At 54.7% G+C, this 27,370-nt stretch overlaps 1 protein-coding gene across 2 annotated transcripts; it reads right to left on the minus strand.

Annotated features, from left to right (window-relative positions):
* Positions 1 to 16,847: 16,847 nt before the first annotated feature.
* Positions 16,848 to 26,718, minus strand: HRH2 (histamine receptor H2). 2 transcript variants are annotated; one of them, XM_056502594.1, is made up of 4 exons: positions 26,564 to 26,718; positions 22,308 to 22,409; positions 19,991 to 21,501; positions 16,848 to 16,954 (listed from the first exon to the last, which is right to left on the minus strand). In XM_056502594.1, the coding sequence occupies exons 3-4, from the start codon at positions 21,109 to 21,111 to the stop codon at positions 16,936 to 16,938; spliced, it is 1,140 nt and encodes a 379-aa protein (XP_056358569.1). In that variant the 5' UTR covers positions 21,112 to 21,501; positions 22,308 to 22,409; positions 26,564 to 26,718; the 3' UTR covers positions 16,848 to 16,935. The 2 variants fall into 2 exon arrangements, with proteins under 2 accessions (XP_056358569.1, XP_056358568.1); XM_056502593.1 differs by lacking the exon at positions 22,308 to 22,409.
* Between the last annotated feature and the right edge of the window lie 652 nt (positions 26,719 to 27,370).

Consider the following 27,370-nt stretch of genomic DNA (forward strand, 5'->3'; position numbering starts at 1 on the left):
CTCGACATGTTTTATTTATCAAAGCGCTCAATATGCAGCTCTCTCCTGCTGTCCCACATTTTTTTTTCCTAGATTCTCCCTCCTGGAAACGGGAGCAGCGGTTTGGAGAGAAGCCGTGGGGTGCTGCTGGCTCCCCCTGGGCTCAGGGGGCTGTGGCCATTTCTCCTCCCTGCCGTGGGCATCCGTGAGCCAGCGGCATCGCTGACACGGCTGTCACTCGGCTGCCACCGTGCCGAGGAGAGGGGTCCCTTGCTGCGAGCGGAAGGCAGCGCTGTGCCACTGGCCTTTCCCGAGCTCAGGGAACACTTTTAAGGAGCAGCCAGGCTTTCGGTCTCCTTCTGTGCTCTGCCAAGAGCAGCGGTGTCCCAGGCAGATCCAGGCGCCGCAGGATGCTGCTGCGATGCCTCTGTGCATGGCAGAGGCTGGCTTTGACCCGACCCTGGCCAAACTGTGGCTGCTGTCACTGGCCCATCCTGGCTCCTGCTGCCCTTCCTCCATCGCCTCCAGCTGCCTGTGCCAGAGGAGGAGAGGATGGAGCTGCAGGGTGCGTTTCTGCTGCCTCGCTGCTAATAAATAAGCCCCAGTAATGAGTTGGGCTCTGGCGGGCGGGCAGGTAGTGGCAATAATCCCCCAATTAAGTGGATGAGGCAGACAGTTAAGTGCAGAAAACCCACAAATAAACAAGAAGGAGAATAATATAGGAGCAGGGAGGAGCTGGTGTCTGGGTCCCTCAGCCTTTCCCCCGGCAGTGCCAGGAGCACGCTGGGAAGTGTAGTTCTGCCTTCCTCCTCTGCCGACATCCTCCTCGAATTTTCAGCTCGTTCCTCCGGTTGCGCCAAGGCTGGGCACCCCATGGAACCCCAGGGGAAACACATCCCCCAGTCAGCCGGGGGGATGTGGAGCAGGACAGTAACGTAGCTCTGAGAGGAGCCTGTGTGCACAGAGCATCCCTGCCGAGATGGGAGCCCCCAGGGCTCCGAGAGAGGAAGCCCTGCCAGGCAGAGAATCCTTGGGGCTGTCTCCATGTGTTCCAGCAGCGTGGAACCTGAGGGATGGAGAGGCTGCAGCTGTGGGATGGCTGCTTTGCCTTCTCACCCCGGCCATGCTTGTGTGAGCATCCCTCCCTCGAGCTTCCTATGGGTAGAAATACCAGCGTGGAGAGCTTGACAGACGGAGCACCGTGGAGGATGGAGCTGTGCAGGGGCCATGCTGGATGCTGGCACAGCACAGGCTTCCTCCTGCAGCCCCAGACGGACACAGAAACCTCAGTGAGAGCCAGTGCCTCCCCGGCTCTATCGATCGCGGCCGTGGGCTGTGTGTGCCTCATGCTGGACTCGCAGCCATGATCAATACTCTTTTTTCTCCCCAGCCTGCACCTTGCTAATGGGAGCCACCAGCCCTGTCACTTCCCCAGAGCTACCAGGAGGAGATGGCCATGGGTGGGCTGGAGTTGGACCCACTTCTCCTTTACATTTTTTTAGGATAGAAGTCCCCAAGAGCTGTGGTGCTGTCAAACCACCAGGCACTGTGAGCTGGAGGCCACAGGGACAGCAGACACTGGTCCCCACCTGGCACTGGGATAGCTGTGATTAATCATAAGCAAACATTTTGGAGCAAAGGTCCACGGGCTTGTGGCTTGCTGGGAATTTTCTCCTTGCAGAGACACGTTTCACCCTTCATGGCAGCTGGCAGTGGCTGTGCAGGTGCAATGCAGGAGGAGATGTTCAGCTCCACAGCTCTGCCTGTGCCACTGCAGGTGTCTGGGAGGATGTTCCCACCGTGTGTGGGTGGAAGAGGGAAACCCATGGCGCCAGGGGACACAGTCCCATTTTGCCTGGTGGCAATGCTGCTGATGGTGGCACTGCAGGGTTTTTTCCTGTGCTGGCAGCAGAGGGGGGACTCAAGAGAGGCATAATAATAATCCCCACGTGAAGTATAAGAAAAGAAGCTATTTCAGTATTGCCTCCTCCGCCTGGTGAGCCCACAGCCAGGCCTCTATCAGGAAAGGGAACACAGATAAATCAGCCATTCTCCTTAGGAAGATGAGCTTATACCCTTCATGTGGCACCAAACCTTGTTGGGAAAAGGTGCTGGTTCCTGGTGAGTGCTGGGGGCAGCCAGGATACAGGGACTGCTCACAGTCCCAAACATTGGGCAGGAAGTGCTTGGCATCAGCTCAGCTGCCTGGACTCCTGTGATGAATTTCCCAGAGAGAGCAGCAATTCCTGGAAATTTTCTTCTCTGTTTCTGTGCAGGCAGTAACTGGGAGCTGAACTCCTTCAGTGGAGAAGAAAAAAAAAAAAAAAAAAAAAAAGACCAAAAGGAAATTGAAGAGATTGGGGTTTTGATGCCTTTTCCTTTGAACGCAGGGGCTTGCAGAGCTGGGCGGTGATGGGTGAGGGGCTGTGGGATGGAGCATGCACACTTCACACCATATACACTTGGGAAAGCCAAGCCAGGCCTGCACGTGCCCTCTGTCCTGTTTTGGAGGGCAGGAGCTGCCCTTCATGGCAGACTGCAGAAGATTGATGTGTTTTTGAAGGCAAACCAGAGATTTTGCCCTGAAACGGTGTGGGCACCTGCTCCGAATGCTAAGCAGCTCCTTGGAAAGCAGTTTCAAAGCACAAAGGGGAGCAGGATGGGAGGACAGAGCAGTCAGCCCCCTCCTATGGCCCCTGGAGACTTCACTGTCCCTTCCCAAAAGTCACAACAGATAATCAAACCCAGAGAAAAAATCCCCCAAGAAGTCTGACCCATGGTTCTGAAGGTCTGGGTGGTGGAATCTGCCCATAAGAGGTCACAGCCTGTTTAGCGGTGGCCAAGATCCACTCCTGGAGGATTTTGGGAGGGCTGTGGATATTATTTTACAGGCAGCTGCCACTGGTGGGACACGCTGTGCTGGTGGAGCAGGAAGCAGAAAAGTGCACAGGACCTGTCCCAGGGGTGCCACAGCTGGAGTTCCCTAAAGGCTGCTCCCTCCCAGCCACCCCTAAACTCCCACAGCATCAGCACCATCCCAAGTCCCCTTGTTGGTGTGGCACAAGAGCATCTCCTAAAGCCCCCAACCTGCCACCCCATACCCAGGGGGCTTTCAGGGCAGAGGGTTGGGATCTGCACACTCAGCCCTGAAGTGCTTCCTCCACAGATCCTCCTACCTGCCTCTGCCAACTAATGGAGGTGATTTTCACCTCCTTTCATCTGGAAAACCGCCGGCAAAAGTCATCTAACAACTTCCCTGGCAGCAGGAGCATTGAAGAGATTTCTCTCGCACATTCACAGCAGGTGATTCTCCGTGTGCTGCTCAGAGGAGATTGCTCTGGCTCGGGATGCAGAGCAGAGCTTGGAACCTCTGTGTCCCCGACCCACGCTCAGCAGGGCACTGGGACATGCAGCAGAGGCAGGCATTACCCACCCTAAGCTTTGCTTCTCCTCCATCCTCCCCTGTGCCTGCCCTGTGAGAGGTGATGGGTGATGCAAAAACAGCTGGCATCATTCCCAGACAGCAAACATCCCAGGGATGATGTGAAGAAGGGAAAAGAGTTCAGGATAGTGGATCCCCACGGATCCCCCTGTGCACAACCTCTCCTTGTGGTGGAGATGCCTGTGAGCACCCACTGATGGAGACACCCCTGTCTGGGGATGGGAGCATCATCACAGCGAGGTGGATACTGATATGGGATCCTCAGGAGCTGCTGAAATCTCATTCCAGGAACAAATCACATTCCCAAGGACATGTTAGGTCTTAATAAAAATGGTAATTCCCAGCAGATTGAGTTGGGAAGAGGGAAGGTGGGTGCTGTTTTCCCTTTCAAGCCTTCTCCAGTGCCCATGGGGAGCGTGGTGGTGCTGGAGGAGGCAGAGGGCCGCACTGAAGGATGAAGGATTTGGAAAGTAGGAGCAAGGGTTTTCTGCAAAACCCCAGCTCCTCACATCCTCTGAGATCCAGCCTCGGCTCCTTGTCTGCCTAATCCCTGCCCTGACGCTCACCCGAGCTGCCCAGCCATGAAAGCCAGAACTGTTTGTTTGCAGTTTCCTAGGAGAGAAATCACGTTAAAAAAATTAATTACACACCTGAAAACAAAATCTGGCTGCTCAAGTGCACATCAGGGATAAATGGTGTGCTCCAAATTAGACAATTTACAGCTTGGGTAAGTAATGAAGGAACCCAGCCAGGCGTGAAAGCAGAGGGGGAGAGTGACCCTGGGGAAATGTGGGGTTCTTTTCTCCCTGGTCCCCTTGTTCCCCAGCCCCTCCATACCTCTGACCCCCTTTTCATTGCTGCTTGCTGAGAAACCCCCATTTACTCAGCTCTGCTGGCTGGAGTAGGTCCTTGTGGCCCCAGCCTCAGGAGTTCAGCAGGGATTTTGGATGAGTTTGAGCCCTTTTAGAGCTTGGAGATGGGAACAGCCCCAGAGAATGGGGAAGGTAAGAGCAGAAGGATGTTCTGTGCATCCCAGGGAGCGAAGGGCCGGGTGGGACATGTCCCCCCACAACATCCCAGTGAGCAGAAGTGTCCAGCATGGGGGTCCCTCGCTGCACCCCGACCCCCCTGGCATCCCCCAGCCCACGCTGGCCTCTGCAGTCCTCGCTGTGCGGTGCGTGGGCGGGCTGGCAGAGCACAGCCGAGGAACGGGCAGCAATCCAGCCTTGCTGGCGAGAAGAAAATAATTTCTTTGCTTTATTTTTCCCTTTACAGTGTCCCAGCCCAGCCTGTGAGTGTGGGGATTTAAAGGGGCTGTGCCCCAGAGCCATCACGCCGGGTTGTGACAGTGAGGATGGTTGATGTGGCTGGATCTGTGTGGTGGAGCTGAGGTTTGTGAGTGGGCTGGTGGCTGTGGGCGCTTCCTGGCTTGCCTGCAGCAAAGAACCAGCTATGGGGACTTTTGCTGCCCTGGGGCAAAGTTAAAATGTGGACAGCACCCGTGATGGGCGAGGAGATGCCCAATGCCTCTCATATTGCCCAGGGGGAAGCCTGGAGCACAACAGCATCCCAAAACCCCATAGGAATCGACCGCTGCCCACCAGCTCCGGCAAGGGGCAGGATCCTCCCGAGCTCCCCAGCCTGCCGACATGTGATGGGTGCGTGGGGATGGGAGCAGCCTCCCTTCTCCCCTCTCTGCTCGGCTCCCACCTCTGCTCGGTGCCGGCTCGGAAACCAGCCAGCTAATGATGTGATCCCCGGCAGCGGATTAGGCATGCAAATGGATGTATAGAGACGCGGTGCCTCCTGGCCTGGCTCCTCGCCATCCCCACCACACGTATGGCGTTTCAATTCCCAGCCCCCGGGCCCCCCACTCACAGCACCCCCGGCCTGACCTGCAGCCACGTGCGGAGGGCAAGCACGGACGGACAGACGGACACGGGGCTGTGTGCCGTCCATGCAGCCCTGCCTGCGTGCGGGGTGGCCCCTCCTTGAACTGTAAATCCCGCTGTGTGATAGCGGCACCGTGAGCTGCATTGGCTGCATCGTTTCCCCCGCCGCGCTCTTGCGCTCCTTGTGCAGCACCAGTGGGTGCTGCTGTGCCCCTTCGAGGGGGAGATGCTGTGCAGAGAGGTGGGAGCAGGGCTGGGACAGCGACCCAGCTGCTGCAGTTGCCCGGCTGTGCTGATTTCAGGGGATACAGCAGGGATGCTCTGGGATGCCGGCAAAGCTGCTCCTGCCCTGGGCAACACCAAGAGGCATCAGTTTAACTCCTGCAATGCCCGTGACCACTTCTCAGCCTGAGAAATGCTGCGAAATGTGAGCTGGCAGAAGCAGGACAGTCTGACTGAGTGCTACTCCACCTCCAAAACCTGTGGAGAGCTGGAAGCTGCAGGGAGGTTTGGGGATTCATGACTCCCGACACAACCATGTGCCCTGAGGGGATAGAAACAGCCCCAGAGGAGACCAGCTGGGAGTGGGAGCAGAAAGGACACCCCGCTTCAGCCCAGCGCCTATAAAACCAGCCCCTCTCCAAAAGGACACAAAATCTGCCCTTCCCGACACGGGGATGAGGCTGTCTCCACCTGCAGCATCACTCGCCCAGACCCTCTGTGGCATTGCAGCAGCACCGTGCAACGCTGTTATCTCCAATGCCTGCGAGCGGCAAGGAGATTAATATTCATCACAAGGGAGCGGAGCATATGGAATATGAATAATGCTAATTGTGTCTGTATAGATTTAGCGTAAGAAGCTTCCATGCATTAAGGAGGGAGGGAATTAGTTCTCTGAACCGTTTCAGACTCATTTCTGGCAAAGGAGTGTCTGCCTCCCTGCAGGTTTGGAGACAGGGGTGAGGATGAAACTTGTGTCCCGTGCCTGAGTGTGGGAGAGGCTCGGGGTGCAGGGAGGCTGTGCGGGGGAGCACAGGCACCCTGTGCCTCCCAAAAAACGGAGTGATGGAGCAAATTCAGCCAAGGAGGAAAAAAGGGCTGCCTGTAGACCTGTGAGCCCTGCAGCCATGAGCTGCTGCAGCCAGAGACACCCCCAAGAGCCAGCACTGGAGGTGACTGTAAACCTGCTGTGCCTGGGCTGCTTTTCCATGTGTGTGGCTCCACTGGACTTGGGTCACTGAGGCCAAAAGTAGTGCAGGGCTGGCACTACTCCTGCCCCAGGTGAGTTGATCTGCCCCCAGGTGCAGGGCAGGCAGGGAGCTGGCAGGAGGCAGTGCCCTATGCACTGGAGTTGGACTGGTAATGAGGTGCTGGGGGCCAGAAAACTTAATGCCTTAAACATTCATCCCATTTGCCTTCTGGGGATGAGGGCTGGTGCCCCATTTTAATCGAATCAGCTCATGGCTTTAATGAGGTGAAGAGGAGAAGGCTCATTTGCTCAGCCAGGCAGGGAGAGCAGGCTGGGCACTGCAGGTCCAGGGCTTTGGCAGAGCACCCCCAGGCCCAGGAGGGTGTGTGACCTCCTCATGGGGCATGGGCTGACACATGGCAGTGTCACTTGGTCATGGGGTGCTGTCAGGAACAGCAGCAGCAGGCTCCCCTCCCTGCAGGGCACGGTGCTGAGCTTCCCCTGTGCCCAGCACTGCAGAGGGGTGCAGACTGGACACCTCTCTTCTGCTGTGCTCCCCAGAGGTGCTTCTGTGGCAGCAGAGAGCTCAGGAAGGGCTGGGGTCACCCCTCTCCTGCAGACTAGAGCTGGTCAGGGAGATTTTGCAGCCTCAGGAGAGGATGGAAAACACCTGGGGTCTGGCTGCTCCCTGAGATGCCTTCTGGCATCCCTGCAGCTGCACTCTGAGGATGCTCCATGCCTTTCCCCATGCTCTCCAGGGCCAGCAGCCTCAATTGTCTCGGGCTTGACCATTGCCCTCTTCCTCCCCTCTCCTCCCTTCCCTGAGAACGTGGGATTCCTCTTCCTGCACTTTGATCTCTCCAATTTTTAGCTCGTTCTGGCTGCTTTATAGGCACTAATCCCTCTGCAGGCACCGGGGAGAATCCACCTACACTCCATGCAGTCTTAAGTCTTATTGTGTAAACAAAATCTCAAACACAAAATCCCTAATTCTTAATGGTTGGAGCCTTGGATACCTGTTCCCCTGTGTCCTGCCCGATGGAGGCTGGAAGAGGGGGAAGGTCTCTGCTGTGTTTGCTCCCATCCTCATCCTCAGCACAGATTAAACATCTGTACATGCTTTTAACCTTGGTTTTTTCCTTTCTTCCTGGCTGTTCACACTGGTGAGCCACCCTGGCCCCCTCCCTGCTCCACTGCATTTGTTCAGCTTGGGGGATCAAACTGGGTGACATTTGGAGTTGGGATATTTAAAATGCAAATTTCCCCCGGATAGATAAGTGGAATTTGCTCCCTCTTATGAAGGGAATCTCTGGGGAGAGCTGAGCACTACGGCCAGCCTGCTCTGAATGTGAAATGCAGCCAGGGGAATCCCTGCCTCCCCTCAGCTTGGCACTTGTGGGCAAACACTGGTGCAATAACCACCCTCATGACCAGAAGGTATCCAGATTTCCCCCAAACACAGTGAGAGGTAAGAGCTGCGGGGCCGGCAGAGGAACCTGCAGTGTTTCTGGATTGCAGCCAGGGAGGGAGAAATCTCGGGGGCCACTGGTGTAATCCCAGAATTGATGTTTTTTTCCTCTGCACCCGGGGTGCTGCTGATGGATGTCTCTCCCTCCCAGCTTGGAAATTAAAGCTTTCGCCACTTTTCTTGCTGCAGAGGAACAAATGTGTGCCTGAGAGGGAGATTTACACTTTGCTTTCCTTTCTGGAAATGGAGCGTGATTTTCCAGTGACTGCAGATGCTGGGCTCGTCCTGACACCTTGAGAGGAGCTGCTGGAGCCCATCCACCCTCCCAGCCTGCTTCAGCAAACCAGGTGGGTTTACACCCCAAAAAGGGTTTGGATGAGAGGGCTGCAGCCCTGTTTTCCACCTCTGCACTCACAGGACTGCCCCTCCTTGTGCCCCCTCCTCTTTCTTCCCGTTCCTGGTGCAGGCTCCAGGCTGGGCTGATTCACCTCCTGGCATGGCTGTACTCGAAACCTGCTAAACCCCCACGGAGGGAGAAGTGGAGGCATCTTTAGGGAAAAACACTCGATTTGCTGCCAACTCCATGCAGGATGAGACTGCAGGCACCAGACTGCACACGAGGGGCAAGGCGGTGTGGAAATTAGGAAATTAGAGCAGGGCTGGGAGGAGAGGAGCAACCCGAGGTTAGGAAGCCCTGGAAGGAGTTCACCTGGAGCCATTCATGTGCATCAGCTTCATCCCTTCCTGCCCACAGTCCCCCATTCAAGCACCAACAGTTTAAAGCAAAGGGAAAAAACATAAATCAGAAGAAGTTCAGGTGGCTCTTTGAGCTGGTCCCGGGCTTCTGCAGTAACTGGGGGCTTCCCACAAACCATGATGCACCGAGGAATATCGGGAGTGTCATAAATATACTCTGAGAATGAAGGAAAAGGGATTTGAATTTCAACTTTGATGCATAATGTGTTTTCTCTAAAAAAAAAAACAAAACCAAAACAGCCTTCTTGGCAGGGACCAGACAACTTCACACTAAATCTCCTGCAGGAGCATGTTGCCAGTTGCAGAGATAAAACCTCAATGAAACACAATTAGTTTCCCCTCGGATTAGCCAACTCGCGTCTCTCCTCCCAGCCAGACACCCCGGCAGCAGGATGGGGACCGCTCAGCGTCCCCCCTGTGTCCCCAGCCCTGCTGGGAACGGGACGGCTCTGCCCCGGGGGGAGGATAACTCTCTTTTCACGACTAAGGGGAGCTGACAAGTGATGAATACACGAAAGCCGGAGCGCTGCAGGGCAGCCCCTGCCATCTCACCGAGGACGGCGGCTCATCACGGCTGGTTTGCTGCGGCTCTCTGAGGTTTGGAGGCTGGTGGGAGCCTGGGGCAGGGTCTCCATGTTATCCCCTACGGTCCAGCCAGCTTGGGGTTGGGGCATGGCACTGCTGCCTCCTTTCCCAGCTCAGTCCCGAAGGAGGGAGGAGCACGCAGAGGGGATATGCTGGCGGCAGAGGCTGCTGAGAGATTTGTTCCTTAGGCAGGAATATCTTGAGTATTGTATTTTTTTTTTTTTTCTTAAGGCTTATAATCTGGGAGGTTTTCTAGTTTTGGAGTTTAAGGCTTAAGCATCACTCGTGGTGGCAGTGTCTCACCCCTGTTTGGCCCCGACTCCTTGGTGTCCCTCTGAGCCTAAGCATGTGCTTGTCACTTGTGCTGCAGGCACATTTTTGGAGCGGGCTCACGCTTCAGGCCGGGTCATGGTGCCCCAGCGCCAGGCTGGCAGGAACAGATCATGGGGGAGGCAGGAGAAGGAGCTCGGAGCCATCCCTGGGACAGGAGCACTCCCCAGGCCATGCAGCTGACACAGGGACCAAGAGCTGCTGGCAGGGCTCTGAGGGGAAATCAGCCTGTTAATTAAGAGCTTAATTACCCAATAATGGATGGTGGACTTAGCTCAGCCTTGAAGCAGGCCAAGCGAGTGAAGTGCCCTCAGGGAGGGCCAGAGGAGGTGAGCCGAGGGCAGGCTTTGCCTTCTGCCGTATTTGGGAATATTTGTAAGATTTGTACATGGAGAGAACAGAATCCTGCAGCCCCCTCAGCATCCCTTTCCATGCTGTCTCCAAGGTGCCCGTGGGAGGACAGGGATGGGGATCGCTTGTCCCTCCAACAGTACAATATCCCCAGGCATGGGTTGGGCTGCAGGGTTCATTCCTGCTGATGGAGGAGGGAGGGGAGTTTGCGAGCTGGAAAGGGAGAATAATTTCCTTAGCTTGGTGTGTTTTGCTGCAGAAAGGCGGTTTCAGCTCCAAGGGTAAGGGAAATGAAACAGAAAAATGCTTCCTATTAAGCAAAAGGGATGGAGAGCCCTGCGTAATAGCTCTGTCTGCAGGGGCTGCTCGCTCCGCATCCGCATCCAGCGCGGCTCCGGCAGGCGGCTCAGGGACACGGGGACCAGCCCCAGCTCCAGCCCGGGCTGGGGACAGCCACATCCAGCGCCACGGATGGCAGGCAGTGCTGGGGACAGCCACATCCAGAGCCACGGATGGCAGGCAGTGCTGGGGTGAGGGGAGGTGGGTGTTCTCCACACAGATCCCTGAGGTTCCCTGGGCAGGTCCCATGGGAGGACAGGGATGTTTCAGCTCAAGGTGTGCACTGAGATGGGTCTAAGGAGCTGCTGGAGGGTTTTTGGCCAATGCCCATAGCCTGTTCTGAGTGTGTGCTGACTGCTGGGACATGGGCAGTGCCAGCACATCCTCTTGCCCTGCCTCATGCACCCAGAGAACAGCCACAGCAGAGATCCCAAACCCTGCAGGCACCCCTTGCCCAGGGCACAGCTGCAGTTCTTCATCAGGGGATGTTCTTCCCCTTTGCTGTTAGATTTTTGTAAAACCCAAACAGACCTACCAGTTCTGTGGCAGGAAGAACAACATTCATTCTGGAGCTTTCCCAAGTAATTCATCCTCTGAGAAATTAATTATCAGTACCAGGGCTGCGTTTAATCAGCATCAGGCCCTGTGTGCACGGGGTCGGAGGGTGCTGCTGCCTCTGCCTCCAGTGGATCTGGGTTCCTGCTGGCAGGGAGATCTGCTGCCCGTGGGATGGGAATTGTGAGCAAGGAGAGCAGATCCACTGGGAGGCTCTGACAGCTGTGCAAACACCCCCGGGGTAACAGCACCTGCCAGCTGCACCCAGGGTGGGTGGAGTGCTGGGGCAGCCCAGGTGCTGAGTGCGGCTCCCACACCCACACAGAAGCCTCAGTGTGCCCATGGGGCTGGGAAATATAAAGGAATATAAATCTGGAAACAGGGCTCTGTAACATCCATGCTGCACTGAGGACAGCAGGTAGTGTGCACACACATGGTGGCACACCAGGAAGGTGGATGTGACAATGTCTGTGAGCCAGGGGACACAGGGCATCTGCTCCAGCAAAGCTGCCTCTGGCAGCTGCTTCCCTGACAAATGGTGTTTGGTTTGGTGCAAGAGCCTTAATGAAAGCAGCTGCAGGAGTGGGGAGGGGAGAGACTGGCTGAAGGACACAGTGGGGAGGAAGGAGAAGAAAAGGACAAAAGGATGCTGGATGTGTCCCTTGGCCATGAGCAGGTGGCTCCTTGCAGGACCCACATCTCGCTGCCTGGCCAGGGGCACCCGGCTCTCCAGAGCCAGCTCAGCCTGGTGGGGTCCTGGGCCACCAGGAGAAGGTGTGTTAGTGGTGGGGAGAGCTACGGGCCCACTTTTGGGAGGTGGGGTTGAGGAGGGGTTTTGGGGAGCTCTGGCACTGTTGAACTGAAGAAGCTGGAGGTCCCTTGATGTGGGGACGCGTTTCTGTCATACTTGTGCCCTCTAGTGGCTCCGTCCTCTCTCTCTGGTCCCTTGGCCACCCTCCCAGTGGCACCACCATGCTGCTGGTCTCATGGCCACCGTCCTGTGGTGGCACCGCCTGCCTTGGCATTCTGGGCTCTGGGGAGATGCTGGGCAAGAAGGGTTTAGCTGAGGCCAGGAAGGCACCTGATGATGCCTTCCCCATGGTCATCTCCTCCAAGCTGGAAGGGAGTGCTGTCCTTGGTTTCAAGATGCTTTGGCAAGGAAATGTAATTTTTAGATTTGTGGGGAGGAAATGGGCTCCATAACCTTTCCAGAGGCTTGATTCCCCAGCTAAAACTGTTTGGCGAGTAGTCTCAAAATATATTTTATTCCAGCAAATCAAATCTTGAGATTTCTAACACAAAGTTTCTCATTTTCCACTGCTCGGGGCCGTTCTCTACCTTTCTGTTTCCTCTGTGTTTAATCACATGACAGCATGAAAAAAAAAAAGCCAACACAGTTTTTTTCCTCATTCTACTGATGTTTCTCTTTTATCTAAAAGAAATAAAACGCTCCTTTGCCTCTGGGCCGTGGCAGCCACCACGTCTCAGCTGTGCTCCTGGGGGACAGCAGGTCTGCATACCCTGAGGCTGCTCCTGCCTCCCATGTGCTTCTCTCCTTCCCTGTGCCTCCTTTCTGCAGGTTTTTAGACCCCTCCCAGAGCTGTGGCAAGGATGGGAATGGTGGTTTGGTGGAAGAAGCCCAGCCAGGCACTGTGGGTCCCTGGGGTGGCTGGTGGAGCGAGGTGAGGGTTTGGTGCCATTTACAGGGGCAGTGGGAGCTCCTGTGTCCCCTGCAGGGACAGGGGGATGGGGATGTCCCCGTGCACTTGGCACCCAGCCCTGCCTGTGCTCCCTCCACTAGCAGGGGATATTTCCTATCTGACAGAGCAGATGCTGGTTAGGAGCTTCCTAAGCAGTTTCTCTTGCTGCTTGGCAAGAGAATTAAATTTTCTTTTGTTGTCAGTTTAGAGGAGAACAAAACCAAATGTCACCTGGAGAAATTTTGCTGCTGCACCCCCAGGGAACTGAACGGCTGCCTCAGGACCAGGATTAGCCCATCACTGAGAAAGCCAATGGTCCCTGAGGGGATTAGACAGATGATCGATGGTGGGATTAGTTTGTGTGGTGGCTGCGGTGACAGCAGCAACCCAGAGCAGCAGCTCCACCCTGGCTGTGCTTGCACTGAGCCAACCCCTCCCCAGCCCATCCCCGTGCTCTCTGGGATGGTCCCTGAGCGGTATCAGCCCAGTGAGGAGGGGCTGCTGCAGCCAGCACTGCCACAGATGTTCTGCATTTTGGATTTCTCCCCCTTCCAGCCTCGTTAGTATTGAAATTAAAAGCAAGTGTTTGTGAATTGGTAGCTGTTCTCCAAGACCCTAATTAGCAAATCTCTTCATCCCCTGGGGCTGCAATCTAATAATCAAAAAAAGAAAACCAAAAAAAAACCCCAAAAAACCCAACACCCAAACAAGCCCCAAACCTTGTTTGATGGATCGGGAGTGCTACTGGAACAGTAGGAAACGGCTCTTCCTGCTTAGTATGGTAATTAAACACTTCAATTGCAATTATTTTTGCAATTAGATAAGTCTCTAATTGTTATCATAGGTGGCAGGGGTTTGGGTGTGTGTTTGCCAGTTCTCCTCCGAGCTGGAGCAGAGCGTGGATGCTGCAGGCGATCCAGGCCTGCTCCTGCCGGGTTTGTTTGGGGAAGAAGAGCTCTCCGTGTGCTCCTCTGCAGGGACTCGGCTCCTGCTGCTCTGCAGAGCTGCTGAGGAGGCAATTTCTCAATCTGCTCTGGGGGGCTCGGCCCAGGAGTCCCAGAGCTCCTTATCCCAAAGCCACACAGGGAGGACCATGAGGGGGCCTTGCCTGCCAGGGCATCACCTTGCTGGTGCTTTCATGGGATTTGGCTGCGTGCTGGGAGGCTGGGGCTGCAAAACTCCCCTCTCTCAGCTTTCCTTGCTCTTTGGGAGCTCTTAATTATTGGTGGAAGGGTGAAACCCACAGAGGTACCGGTGGCAGATGCTCACGCCCGGTGCTGTGGTGGCTCAGGGGATGTTGAGGAGTGAGTGGGTGGGATGTGCAGGGTCAGGGGAGCCCTGCCCCGCTGTGGGTGATGACAGTGGGTGACACTGTGGGTGTGGATGGAGCTTGGGGCTGGTCTGTGCCCACAGCAAGCAGGGGGAGCTCTGAGCCAGCAGTGCTGCTGCTCCTGGGGGATGGCAAGGTGTCCCCTGCTCCATCAGGGACCAGGGAGGGATCATCTGGTTGGTCCCACAGGGTGAGATGTGCTCTAAGGGGTGCCAGCCTTGCCCAGGGAAGCTGTGCCTGTGTCTTGGGTGTTTGTGTTGTGTGTTCAGGTTCTGTCCCAGCAGAGGGATGGGGATGGGGCAGCAGGATGGAGCAGGGCAGGGAGACTCTTCCCAGGACAAAGCACACCCACAGAAATCAAGTATCTCAATTTCCTGTTGTCTTAAATAGATTTTTATACCACTGATGATTTCTGCACAGGTTCAGGGCAGAAACATCCTCTTTTGGGAGCCTGAGTGTTGAGCTGCTGGGGAGGGCAAACCCTGGCTGCTCAGTGCCTCCCCATGGCCCAGCAGGCTCCAGGGCTTCTCTTGCCCTTGCAGGAGGGCTGGGACAGCCCAGGGATGGGACACAGCCTTGCACCAGCACGGATGCTGAGGGACTGGGATGTCCTGTGCATGGACATCCAGCACTCATGGCTGCCAACATCCACCACCCTGAGCCCTCCTACCACATCACCCCATCTACCAGGCCCTTGCCCTCTCTGAGGGGTGGATACATCCCTAGGACACCAGGGAAGGTGTCCACCAGAGCCTGTGTTGCCTTTCTCCATCCTAGGCAGGTCTGCCTGGCACCTCCACAGCAGCCCCTCCACCCCGTGTCCTTGCAGCCTGACCCAGTGCCATGGGTCTGGAGAGGGCACTGCCATCCCATCCCAGCCCTGCCAAGGGCATGCACTGCCTCATGACCCAGCTCCTCAGGCTTCTCTTCCTGCTGGTATGGGGCTTGATGCTGGAAGTGTCACTGCCCAGACAGGACAGGGGAGATGTTGTTCTGCAGCTCCTCCAAGGGCTCTTCTAACACACAGAGCTCCTTCTCCTGAGAAGACACCTGGGTGGGCAGAGCCCTCTCCAGCAGTGTTTGGGGATGGAGTGAATGCCGTGTGCCAGAGCAGGGATCCTGCAGGGGAACACAGAGGGTTGATCAATGGCTTTACATGTGCAGATGAGTCTGTTTTCCCCCCTCCCCTGCTCCCCAGTGTCAGGGTGCTGCATTCAGCACCTGCTGTGCCTGGGAGGGACCCTGGTGTGATGCTGTGAGGATGCGCTCAGCAACCTCAGCTAAATGCTGAGTGCTGACGTTTGGGCAGAGCTGAGCAGGCTTGCATCACCCCAAGACCCATCACCCAACTCCCCTCTGAGCAATATCACTTGTTTTGTGGCTTTGTCTGCCTGTTCTTCCTGTCCCCCCAGCTAGCAGCAGAAGGGCTGAGTTGTCAATCATAACGTGACAAAAGTTGATGTCCTGGAGCTGGCAGTGCTCTGCCCTTGGGTGCTGCTGCTCCCATGGCCCCTCTCCCTGCTGTGGGTCAGAGAATTTTTTGGTCAGGAACTCTTTGGTTGGGTGTCCTGTACAAGGTGGCATTTCCTGTCCCCACCCCTATGGTGCAGAGAGGAAATCTGTGGTCTCACCAGGACCTCAGATCTCCTGCAAACCTCCTCCCCAGACCTCAACTTCATTCTGCTGATTAGATCAGCATCCTCTCAGGGGATGGCTGGCATTTTGACTTTACCTCACAGAAACTACATGTGTCTTAGAACACATGCCCAGATCTGGAAAGCATGAAGCAGAAGAGCTGGAATTGGTGTCCCCTCCGCCCCTGCTGCTGGGCAGTGACAGCAGCTGAGATGACTCTGCCTTGTCTGCACTGCCAGCGGGGTGAGCACTGTGCCTGCCCTGGGGACCTTCGCTTTGTGCTTCCCAGACTGGAGGGTTCACTCTGCTCCTCCTGCAGGGCAGCAGTGATGCCTCCCCAAAGAACAGCACCTGCAGCCTCCAGTCCTTTGGTTCTCCTGCAGATGGGCAATGGCGTTTCCAGGGTGATTCACAGGGAGCACCTCTGAGATAAGTGCAGGTTTATGCTGCACCCCAGAGCAGGGGGTCCCTGTTCTCCAGCTCTCTCCTAGCTGTGTGTGTAGACAGACAGCACCAGCTCCCATTAATGCTGTGACCTTGGCTAAGAAATGCTCAGGGTGCAGCAGGGACAAAGTGTGCCCAGCTTCCAGCACGTGGGTGACTGTACTCCCCCCTCAAGGCACAGTCAATATGGAGAGCCCAGGTTATCAGCATGCAGCACTGGAGGGGAGGTCAGGGTGACCTTGCCTGACTTTTCCTGAGAAGGGCTGCGCAAAGTGGGCTCTCTGGAGCTGAGAGGGATCCCCATGCATGGCAGTCGTGGCCTCCAGCCCAGCACCACTTGGAGAGAGCAGCAATGCCTGGTGCAGCATCAGCTCTTCACCTCGGGAGCCCTGCCAGCATCTCCGCCAAAGCTGCTGGCAATTTGTGTGGATGTAGGCTTGCATGAAAATGAACTGTCCTGGGAATTCATGGTCTGAATGCAGCTGCCTCTGCAGTGCACGAGGGACAGGCAGGATGCAGCCTTTTCCTGGGCATCTCAGGCTGCTTCTATAATCCAAAACTCCAGGGCAGCCACAGAGGGGGGCCCAGCTCTGTGCCCCTCCCCTGGGCGTGGGACTTGGTTGGAGACCAACCAGTGATGAATAAAGGAGTGAGGATGTATCTCTGGGATCACCCTTTGCACCAGGCACCATCAGGAAGGGATGCCTGCACCAGGAAAAATGCAGTGGATGCCAGAGCAGGGAGAGCTGCCTCCTCTTTCATTTGCACTCAGCGACCCTGGCCTTGTACTCACCCTGCAGCTCTCGCCTCTGCTGTTGAGTTTCATGCTGAGGAAAGCTGAGTGTTCTCCTTTCAACCTCACACACAGGATTTTGGAAGAGGGCAGCCAGGAGTTGAAGGCTGGGAGATGTGGGTGCTTGGAGAGCGGGCTGGCTGAGACTCACAGAAAAGCTCCAGTGCTGGAAAGGTTAAATTGCACATGAAGACAGAAAAAAAAGAACAGACCAGTCTGTCAGTGCCAGCCTGGTTGAGCCTGGCTTTGCTCTGTGGAGCACCAGAGTGTCTGCCTGAGGCTGGCAGCTGGGGCAGGCATGTTGTGACTAGGACAGTGACCCTTTCCAATGGGAACTGGCTTCTCCTCTGCCCATATATTGTGGCCATGGTCCTGTCCCAAGCTGCCCTAAGCACAGATGACATGCAAGAATGTGATCTACAGCCACTCACTCAACTCCAGTGTTTTCTTCCCTGCTGTTAGTGCTGAATGCTCCCTCTCATGGGATTTTAATCTCTCTGAACCTCAGGGTCTGGTCTCAGAGCCTACAGCCATGAGCATGCCAAGCACCAGGTCTCTTCAGAGCCCTGTCCCATGCACTGAGGCAGATTCCTGATGTCCTTTAGTTTTCTTTACTGGTTTTCTGTGAGTTGCCTTCCACTCTGATGCCTGGAGGAATGGGAGCAGCTGCCTTCCCCTTGCATTTCTGCTTGGCCCTGTGCTCTCTGCCCTACCTAGTCCTCACTCATGGAAATGCCCTCTAGCCTCCAGCTGCTGTGGAGGTCCCATGGATTTTGATTCCCTTCCCTGCTCCTGACTGAGACTCTGAGTGACCCCTGAGACTGGCTGCAGCTCTCCAGTATTTCCACTCTTGTTAGTCTTTTCCCTGTGCCTCATAACTGAAAAGAACATTGTTATTAAGGGCAATGGTTCAAAATTCTGCTTTCCCTTGAATGATCCCGTGGAGCTTCTCTGAACAGAGCTCTTCTGAGTTCTGGGTGTTCTTATCTGGGGGGTTAGAAGTTTTTGGAATGATTTATGCTGGTCTTTTCCTGTTAGCATGTTCAGGGCAGATGACTCGGAAGACACTGCAGAGAGGAAGAGGGGAGAGGAACCAGCTCAGTTTGTCCTGGGGGTGAAATTGGCTCCCAGGTTTTTGGTGAACAGGTGAATCCTGTGCTCACCTGTCGTGTGTGGTATTAGTTGATCCTGATCATCTGCCAAGAGCAGATCTTTATGTATCTGGCTATGGAAAAAAGGGAAGGGGCCATATATGATCATTGGTGCATCGTTGCTGTGAGTTGAGAGGGCTGTGAAGAGAAGGAGAGAAAGTAACAGCAGGTGCTTGAGCAACTCTTATCTGATTGTGAATGGAAACCACTGTGGTGATGCTGTGTAGGATGTGGGGGAAGATCTCTGGATTTAGAAAGGTCAAGAAACATCCCCTTGCTTGAGTGTTCCCTCTGGGGAACCAGGGGAAGAATCTTTTCTACCTGGAAAAGCTGGGAGGGTGAAAGGCAGGAAATCAGTGACCTGCCCTCTGCCTGAGGAACAGAAACCCATTTTTCTTCCCCTTTTATCTCCCTCCAAGTCATTATTGTCCCTTTGTGGTAAGGCAGCATTTTGAGAAGACACTGATATTTATATTCTTTTCTCTCTTGGCTGTGCAGGGAAATCCTGACAGCCTGTTCCCCACTGCCAGCTCTCCTAGTTCAGCTGCAGAGCCTCAGTGCATGAGCCCCTGGTTTGCCCAGGGGCTGCACTTCTGTGTGAGTGAACAGGATAGCTCTCTTTGTATGTTTGCAGAAACACCCCCACCACCTTAGACACATGTTTTCCATATGTTTTAATATACAACCTACAATTTATCAAATGCTATAACTTTGGGCTCTTCATTAATTCCTTGGAAACCGAAAAAGGCAGCCCCAGGACCTGCATCCTTGTATTTGTTCACGTTAATCCATCCCTTTGTATCTCTTTTTTTGCCTCCCTCCCTTGGGTGGAGGCACGATGCTGGCTCAGCCTTTTGGATGGCTCTGAACTTTGGTTCACCTCCCTGAGTTCTCCTTTTTGGTGGCTTAAGACCGTTTCTGGGGCAGGATCAAGGGCACGTGCTGCAGGAACGCACGAGCGCGGCTTCTTTGCTGGCACGCGGGGAACAGGGAATCAAAGGACTCCTTATCTATGGATGGAAAGTTTCTGGGCTGCTTATCAGGCACTGCTCAGAGGTTAGATTAGTCTCAGGAGCAGCAGATTGACAGCCTGCCTCTCCATTCTCCTTGTGCTCGGCTGAGTGAACACCTTGGAGCGAGGCAGTGAGACAGTGGCACAGCCCCAGAGGGATGTGGGTGCCCAGGGAGGGGGCTGGGGAGACAGCCTGGCACAGAACTCACCCACTTTGCTCCCATCCTGCTCCCTCAGCACACCCCTTGGTGGGACTGGCCCTCGTGACATGCTTGGGATGACCCTGAGGGCATTTTCAGCTCTAACTTTACATGGGTTTTCTAAAAACATCTGCCGACCTAATTTGGGCGACTCCTGCCCCTTTCCAGAGATGGGAATGAAACTTGCTGTTGGCTGAATTCATTGCTGATGCAAAGTGATGGCTGAAATGCTGAGGGTGGGTGGCTTGGATGGGAAGGGAAGTGGCTGAGCTGCTCTGCAGGGAGCTGGAGCCCAGATCTTGGCTCCTGCAGGGACTCTCAGCCTGGCTGCAGGTGCTCTGACTGTGCCCCAGGACTAATTCCCATTTTCCCCTCTGTGATGGACAGTCACCTTTCCTGGCCCCTGAAGCTCTGCTGTGTGTCCAGAATTTGCTGTCTGCTCCTCGCTGGGACACGGCTGATTTTGGGGAGCAGTCCCAGCTAATAGCTTCACCCTGTTCTGTGCAGCAAATTCTGATGGCAACTGTCCCCATTATCCAGCAAAGCCAGGAGACATTTTGTGCTCCCTGTGAACAGTGGCAATTCTAGGGGAGGAATTCCATGTGGGAAGCTGGAGTACCTGGAGCTGTGCTGCAGCATTGGGGGGGGATGCAAGCCGGGCTCCTGTGAGTCGTGATGAATTTCTAAGTGGCTGAATTTAGGAGTTGCCTGGACAAGGATCTCCTGCTGGGGCATGATTTATTGCTTAAAAGTCCATGGGCAATGTGGGGTCCCCACCTCTGCTTTCCTCTCTAGGGACAGACCAACCACCAAAGCCCCGAGTGTAGGAAGGCTCTTACCTCTTGAGGACTCCATCAGTGAGCAGGGTCCCCTTCTCATTCCTCACCTCCAGTTTCAAGGGTTTCCCCTCCTGCCTGCCCTGGCCCTGCCTGCCCCTGGGCTGGGCCTTCTGGAGGGGAGGCAGGTGGGAGCTCCTGGGGCATCCCGTCCTCCAGCAGTGCAGCAGGTGCTGGTATGCCAGTCGGAAATCCCTGTTGAATGTCCCGTAGAGGATGGGGTTCAGGGCTGAGTTGGCATAGCCCAGCCAGAGAACAATGGACATGAGGGTGCCTTTGACCCCGCTGTCCCCCCACACCCCGCGGTAGGTGAAGACGGTGAAATAGGGGAACCAGCAGATGATGAACGCTCCCAGCACCACTGCCAGCGTCACAGTGGCTTTGTGCTCCTTCACCATGGGTGGCATGGGCGAGTTGCCCCATGTGTGGTTTATCCTCTTGGCCTGCTCCCTCGCTATCTTGAGTATCCTGTAGTAGGTGATGCACATGATGAGCAAAGGGCTGTAGAAGGTGAGCAGGGCGACCACCAAGCCGTACACAGGGTTCACGGCCAGCGTGCACTCCGTGCTGCAGGTGGGCTCTGTGTTCTGCACTGCTGTGCCGTTGGTGTTCCAGCCCAGGTGGATGGGGAGGAAGGAGACCATGAGTGAAACGGCCCAAATAACAACCAAACCCACGGCCACCCGGGAGGGAGTGACCACCTGGCAGTAGCGCAGCGGAGTGGTGACGGCAAAGTAGCGGTCCAGGCTGATCATGAACAGGTTGAGGATGGAGGCCGTGCACAGCATGACGTCCAGGCTGGTGTAGATGTTGCACAAAATGCTGCCAAAGGGCCACTCCCTGGAGAGTTCGTAGTAAGCAGAGAACGGCAGCACCAGCAGGCCCAGCAGCAGGTCTGTGATGGCCAAGGAGACGATGAAGCAGTTTGTCAGGCTCCGGAGCCGGCGGTCCAGGGTGACGGCCAGGCACACGATGATGTTACCACAGAGAGTCACCACAATGAGGATGACGAGGAAGAACCCAACCACCAGCTGCAGGTGAGAGTCCATACCTTTCTGAGAGCTTGTGTGGTTGTAACATGGATCCATGGTGTCACTGCAAGGATGGGGCAGTTCTGCTCCCATCAGCTCCAAAGCTGCTTGGAGTGAGCCTGTACCAGGCAGGCCTAGAGCCTTTCCCAAAGTGACCCCTGCTCTACAGTGACCTTGGAGAACATTGCAGAGTCACTTTACATGTTCAGCCTTGTGTGCTGGGAATGACATGATCTAGGAAAGATGTGGCACTGCAACTCATTTGTGCCTGTTGGCTCCCTCTGGGAGCTCAGTGCTGGAGCTGATGCCCTGTGGCAGCTGCTGGTGGATCTCAACTGCTTCTTTTCATTCCTTGCCTTCTCCTTTCCTCTGAGTGACCACTGGGTCAGATCCTGTGGGCTCTCATGCCCTCTGCATGTTTTTGATGACAGTGGTCAGCAGTGCTCCAGCAGGGACACAGCTTTGCCACCTCCCAAGGATAACCTGCAGAAGAATGTGTCTGGTCAGGCTCTGGCACAGGTTGCCCAGAGAAGCTGTGGCTGCCCCATCCTTGGAAGTGTTCAAGACCAGGCTGGATAAAGCTCTGAGCAACCTGGTCTAGTAGAGGGTATCCCTGCCCTTGGCAGAGGAGTGGAATGAAATCTGTAAGATCCCTTCCAACCCAAGCCATTCTGTGATTCCATAAGAGCATCAAGTCAGAGCTGCAGTGGGCAAAGACCCTTTGAGCTTCCCCTCAAACCACTCCAGAAATGGGATGTCTGTACCTCCCTGGCTGCTCCAGCCCACTTAAACTCAAATTGGAAAGTCCTTTGGCACCTGTGTACCTGCCAGCTGGGCTCTCCCAGCCCTCGGGCTGCCCATGTAATGTAGGGATGTTAAGAGAAGAGCAGGGATTTTAAAACTGTCACATTCCAATAGGCTTACAATAAAAGTGAGAATGAAGAAGATATGAGGAAATAATTTCCCTGAAAAAGCAGTCCTTATGCAATCCAGCAAAATTAGTCACGACTACCTAATTTCTGAATCTTGGCTGTGGCTGCCAGTCTCATTAAACTTTGCCCTTGTATCTGTGCTTTGCAGCAGCCCAATGCCTAGGGTTGGTCCCTGCCATCACAAATCACAGCTCCTGTAGCCTGTATGGGAAATCCCCACTCTGCTCTGGGTCCTGGGAGGGAAGAAGAATATCCCTTACAGACTTACTTTTTCTGGCTGTTTTCTGTATGGATATGAAGAACAAATAGCCACATTTTGCAAGGGAAGAAATAACAGAGCAAACCACTCTAACTTACAAATGAGCTGCTGATTATGGTGATCTCCAAGACCCTGCCATGACTAGATTCAAAGGGGACTTGAGTCCTTGACTGGAAGCAATAACCATGTTGGGAAGATACCTAAAGGAGAATTGAGACAGTGCAGGAAAAAGAAAGAGGGCTGAGGAGCTGGACTGACTTGCTGACTCTCATGGATCTGCCTGTGTCCAAGCTGTGTCTCCCACCAGGAGCTTACAGATCAGATGAGGGGTCTCCCCATCCTCCTCGATGTGCTGGTGTGGGAGAGCTGAGCTTGTCCCTGTGGGTGTTGCATGACCCAGCTCTGCAGGCTCTCTGCACCCCTTGGAGCAGCAGCAAAACCTCCCCAGTGGTGCCCAGGATTGGGCAGAGCACAACAGGCTGCAGAGATGGAGGAATCAGAAAAAACCCCAGGAAAGGAAAAGGCCCAGTCTTGTCAGAGGACAAAGGTGAGATTTTGAAGTTAAAACACCCCTGCAACAACAAGATAACACTGTGGTGCAGGTTGAAATACTCTTCAGATGATTTATGTCTTTGATTCAAGTCTAAAGGCATGGGGGCCACGGGAGGGAATCTACCAGGAAGACTGCATGAATAAAAACCCATTGTTTGCAAGGAGCCATTCAGAGGAGAGACTGGGACTGGGCCACTGAGATTAGAGGTGATTCCCACAGCCCTGCTGCTTCTAAAGACGTGGAAAGCAAACAATAAGCCATGAACCAGCCCATGGGAAGCCTTTTGCTGAGCAGAGCAAACTCACTGCCAGACAGGAAGCCCTCTGAGTTTGGGTGCTGGGATTGAGGCTGTTGAGAGAGGGATGTGATGCTTTCAGCCATGGCAGCAGCATGTGGAGCAGTTCCTCACCTCCAGCTGCAGCACAGGCTCTTGCCATGGAAAGCTCTTTGTTCACTCACAAAGGGAGTGTGGAACAAGCTGAGCGCTGCCTGCCCACTGACGGCAGCGAGGAGAACAGGTTGTTCCCACAGAAGGGTATTTCCAAGTGAAAGGGATGTGTTTTCACTGCTCCCAACATGTGGAAATGGCAGATTAAATTATAGGGGGAGTAGCACACTTAGAAAATACTGTGGGTGGATGGCAGCCTCCTACGTGGCTGCTTCACCACACACCAACAACCTGCTCCTGCCTCTGGCTCTTGCAGCTCGCATGGGCTCTGCTGGTGGGACCCAGCTCTGGGCACATTGGCCCATTTGGCTTCTGCCACAGTGCCAGGGCAGCTCCTGGTGCAGCCCTGCACTGCAGACGTGCCCAGAAAGTGTTTTGCTTCTTATTGCTTTTTCAGATTAGCTCAGGGCAAGGAATGGCCACTTGCAGGGGGATAGAGGTGTTCCCATCCCTGCAGAGGAGCTCAGGTAGTGCTGGGGGCTGTGGCTCATTGTGTGCCTGAAAACCTTTGGGATGTTCCTCCATGGAATGGGGCAGGATCTGACTCCTGTCAGCTCAGACATGCTGCAGCCCTAACTGTGGTGGAGGTGCAGGAGACTTTTCTGTATCCCTCAGCCAGATTATCTCATGGAAACACTCCCCCAGGAGAGCACATGGCTTTGCAGGAAAAGCAGGCTGGAGGGCTGGCATAGAGAGGGGGCTGTCAGCTCACTGCCATCAGGACACAGACCCCAGCTCAGAGCTCTCTCCTGGAGCATTGGCTCTCTGTGACTTCACAAGTGCCCCTGGCTTTCTGCCCAGGTCACTCACAGCCACCTTCAATACCTGTGTCCTCTGCTCCTGTTGTGTTTTGGCAGAGTGAGTTGATTTCCTCCTCGAGGTACGAGTGGAGCAGCTGTTTCCCATGGCAGTCTTTCCAGCAACAGCCAGAATAAATGATACCTTTCCAGCCCTGTCTCACCAGGCAGCTTTTACATTTACCTGATTATCCTCATTATCACAGCCTGGACCTGCTCCTGGTTCAAACCCTCCTGACCTCGAAGGAACCAGAGCAGGGCACTGCTTCTGGGTCATCCTTCTCATGCCTTTTCCAGTGGTGTTCTGATTGACACTATGTCTGCTGAGAAGATTTGTCAGGTTGCATTTGTTGTTGCACTCATCCTGGAATTCCCTAAAAGTCAGATATTTTTCCTATGGTGTTTTTACCTGCTTAGAACAGCAATTTTTGCTTTTAGACCCTAAGCATGTGAGCTTGTGCCAGCCCGGTGTGTTTCTGTTAATCTTCAGCTCCTCTGTTTTTTTTTCTCTAGTACTTAGTCCCTTGTCCAGTGCAGAACTTTTCCCAAGTTTCTCACCAGTACATTTCCCTTAAAGAAACCCTAATTTTCTGAGCCAAGATCACTAATGAAAAACCATTAAATAAAATTTACCTCTAGGCTGATCTTTAAGGAACTCTGTTAATAGCCTTCTCTGGTGCATTAATAGATCCTTCTGCTGTAATATCCTATCGTCTCCCCATTATCTTCTTCACAATTCTCATAGTAATTTCTGCTTTTTCTTGCCTGAACAGATATTTTCTGCTCTTCTGCAGTCCACGTTACATCTGATCCACTGTGTTCCCCTTTAAAATGGCATTTATCTCCTCTGGGGAGGAGGCTGTGATTTATTCAGGGGAAATTTCTGTTGCATTTTACCTTTTTATTCCTCCTCCCCATCTCTCAGCATCCTTTCCTCCAACATGATTGATTCCAGCACTCGGTGCACTTTTGCAGTAAGATTAATGGGATGCAGCGCCGGCTCCGGCAGGGAATGCACTGGCTGCTCTCCTTCCTGTGCTTCTACTTCTGGCACAACAGGTTTGTTTTGAACCTGTTAAAAGCCTGGGTACAAGGGCACCATGAGCAGACACACGGGCAGAGAGGAGTGCTCAGGAGGAGCCTGCATGTGGCTGCCTCTCTTTGGGAAGTATTTCCCACTTCTGGAAAGGACTGGGGTGGGTGGAGGCTCAGGAAAAGCACCACATGGAGCCTTTTACCCCTATCCTAGGGACAGGAGGGGAGTGCCCTTGCAGACCTGGAATGTTCCTCTGCCTCCCATGATAGCTTCTTTCTGAGAAAAGTGCTTTGCACTTAGGAGCAAAGTGCATTCCCTGGCCATGCCGAGCTCGCAGCAGAGCATCATGGCTTTTTCTAAAATTACATTCAACTCCTTCTCGAGACTGAACATCTGGGCATGCTGGGAGAGATATTTCAGCCAAGAGATGGGCAGGAGTGTGGGGGTTTCTTTGAGGTTTGATGGTGGGAATTGCCAAATTCCCAAGCTGGGAATGGGCTTCTTGATCCCCCTGCCAGGCCCATAAGCCTGATTCACAATGGGACAAGAGCAGATTTGTCAGAGGTAGAACTTGAAGGCAACGTGAGAGAGGACAAATGTGAGGGGACACTGGTGTCCTGCCTGGCTGCATTCCCAGACACTTCTGTCCCTGTTCTTTGGGCTTCTCCAGAGCTTGGTGCTCTCTCTGCCCTACCCCAGTGTGATGTCTGATACAAAGCAGCAATTATTGCCTATTGAGGGGCTGGGGGAGACAGGACAAAATTCCCATCACTGCCATCACCCTCCATCGTGCTTCCCCAGGACAAAAGGGTAAAAAACTGTTCAGGACCCCTGAAATCAGAAAATGTGAAGAGGAATGTGGAAAAGTGGAACCCAGCAGATCAGTCAGCATTTTGAAAGTTTGCTCAGCAGACAGTGTCACAGAAAGGTGAAACTGAAAACGGAGTTGTCGGGCTCATGGGTGTGCTCAGAGCTGCCTGAGTTTCTGGGATTCAGCCTCCTGCTGGAGCCGATTTTGGACAGGGACAGCGAGCACAGTGCACCCCTGGGGACTGCCCACCCCTCCTGGGCTACAGCCCAGCCCGGGGTATCCTGCCCCAGAGGTCTGACCATGCCCTGGGATGTGCAGGGTGGATGAAGGGCTGCAGTGCTCACAGAAAAGCCTCGGGCAGGGCAGTACGAGAAGTCAGCAGCAACCCCCGTGGGGAGCCTGTCAGGCAGAGATGCTGCACAGCACAGATGTGCAGGGCTCTGCACCCGTGTCCTTCCTCTGACCCTGATGTTCTCGGATCCAGCTGTCCCCACCAGCAACAGCCAAAAAAAGTCCCCAAACTGGCCACCTCTGCAGCCAGCACAGGACGCTGATGGCACCAGTGTCTGACGAGTGACACCCTTTAGCTCTGACCCAGCTGGCCCATGGTGGGATCCCACCCCGCAGGGACCACCAACCCTTCTGAACCTCACTTAAAAAGTACTTTACAGGCGTAACAACTCGGCAAGAAGTAAGGCAAAAGCTTTACCTGGGAAAGGTGCTGCTGCTTTTTCCCAGCTCCCGAGCGTGTGGCAGACTCCAGTGGCTGCACTGGCTCCAACTTTCCCCGGCGTGTGGCTCAGCTGCGAAGGCAGCAGCGTGTGCTGCGAGCCGCGGCTGCCTCGATCCCTCCGCTCCCTCCTCTCCTCCTCCCTCCCTCCTCTGGAACCAGCCTCCCTCCCTGCTCTCGTACCAATATCCAGGCAGCGGTGACTGCAACATGAGTCAGACCTCGAGTGGGTGGGATCAGGGCTGTGAACTCAGACACCGAGGTTATCATCCGGCAAATTTGAAATGCTGAAAGTGAGCGCGGCTCCGAGCACATGGCGTGCCGGGCTCCGCCGAGCCGTGCCTGGCACTGACAGGGGTGGGATGCCTGCTGCCTCCCAATGCTGCTTTTTAAAATGATACCATCCCCTTCCTCACTCACCTGAAGTTATGTGGCGGTTGGTTTGCCCTGTGCTAAGGTTCCTTCGCTCCCTCCCGGCTCTATTCTGCAGGCACGCACTTGTCTGCTGCCGGGAGCCCTGATGCTGTCACTCATTCACTCTTTCCCAATTTTTGGCCTTGCAATCCGTGTGAGCCCCCTGAGAGCAAGCACGGCTGAGCCTAAAGTGGGACATCAGAGGTGGCTCAGGGACGATGGTGACTCTTGTTTTGAACTGAGGACAGATAAGGACGAAGGTGAGGTGGCTGTAAAGTGGGTGGAGGAGGCTGGAGCCCAGCCAGCGCTGGGTGCAGATGTGCTCCTTGTGCAAGTGGACGTGGCAGGAAAAGCCTCCACTGTTTCATCTTC

The sequence above is a fragment of the Oenanthe melanoleuca genome, chromosome 13 (genome assembly GCF_029582105.1).
Source record: "Oenanthe melanoleuca isolate GR-GAL-2019-014 chromosome 13, OMel1.0, whole genome shotgun sequence".
In the NCBI taxonomy this organism is placed as follows: Eukaryota; Metazoa; Chordata; class Aves; order Passeriformes; family Muscicapidae; genus Oenanthe; species Oenanthe melanoleuca.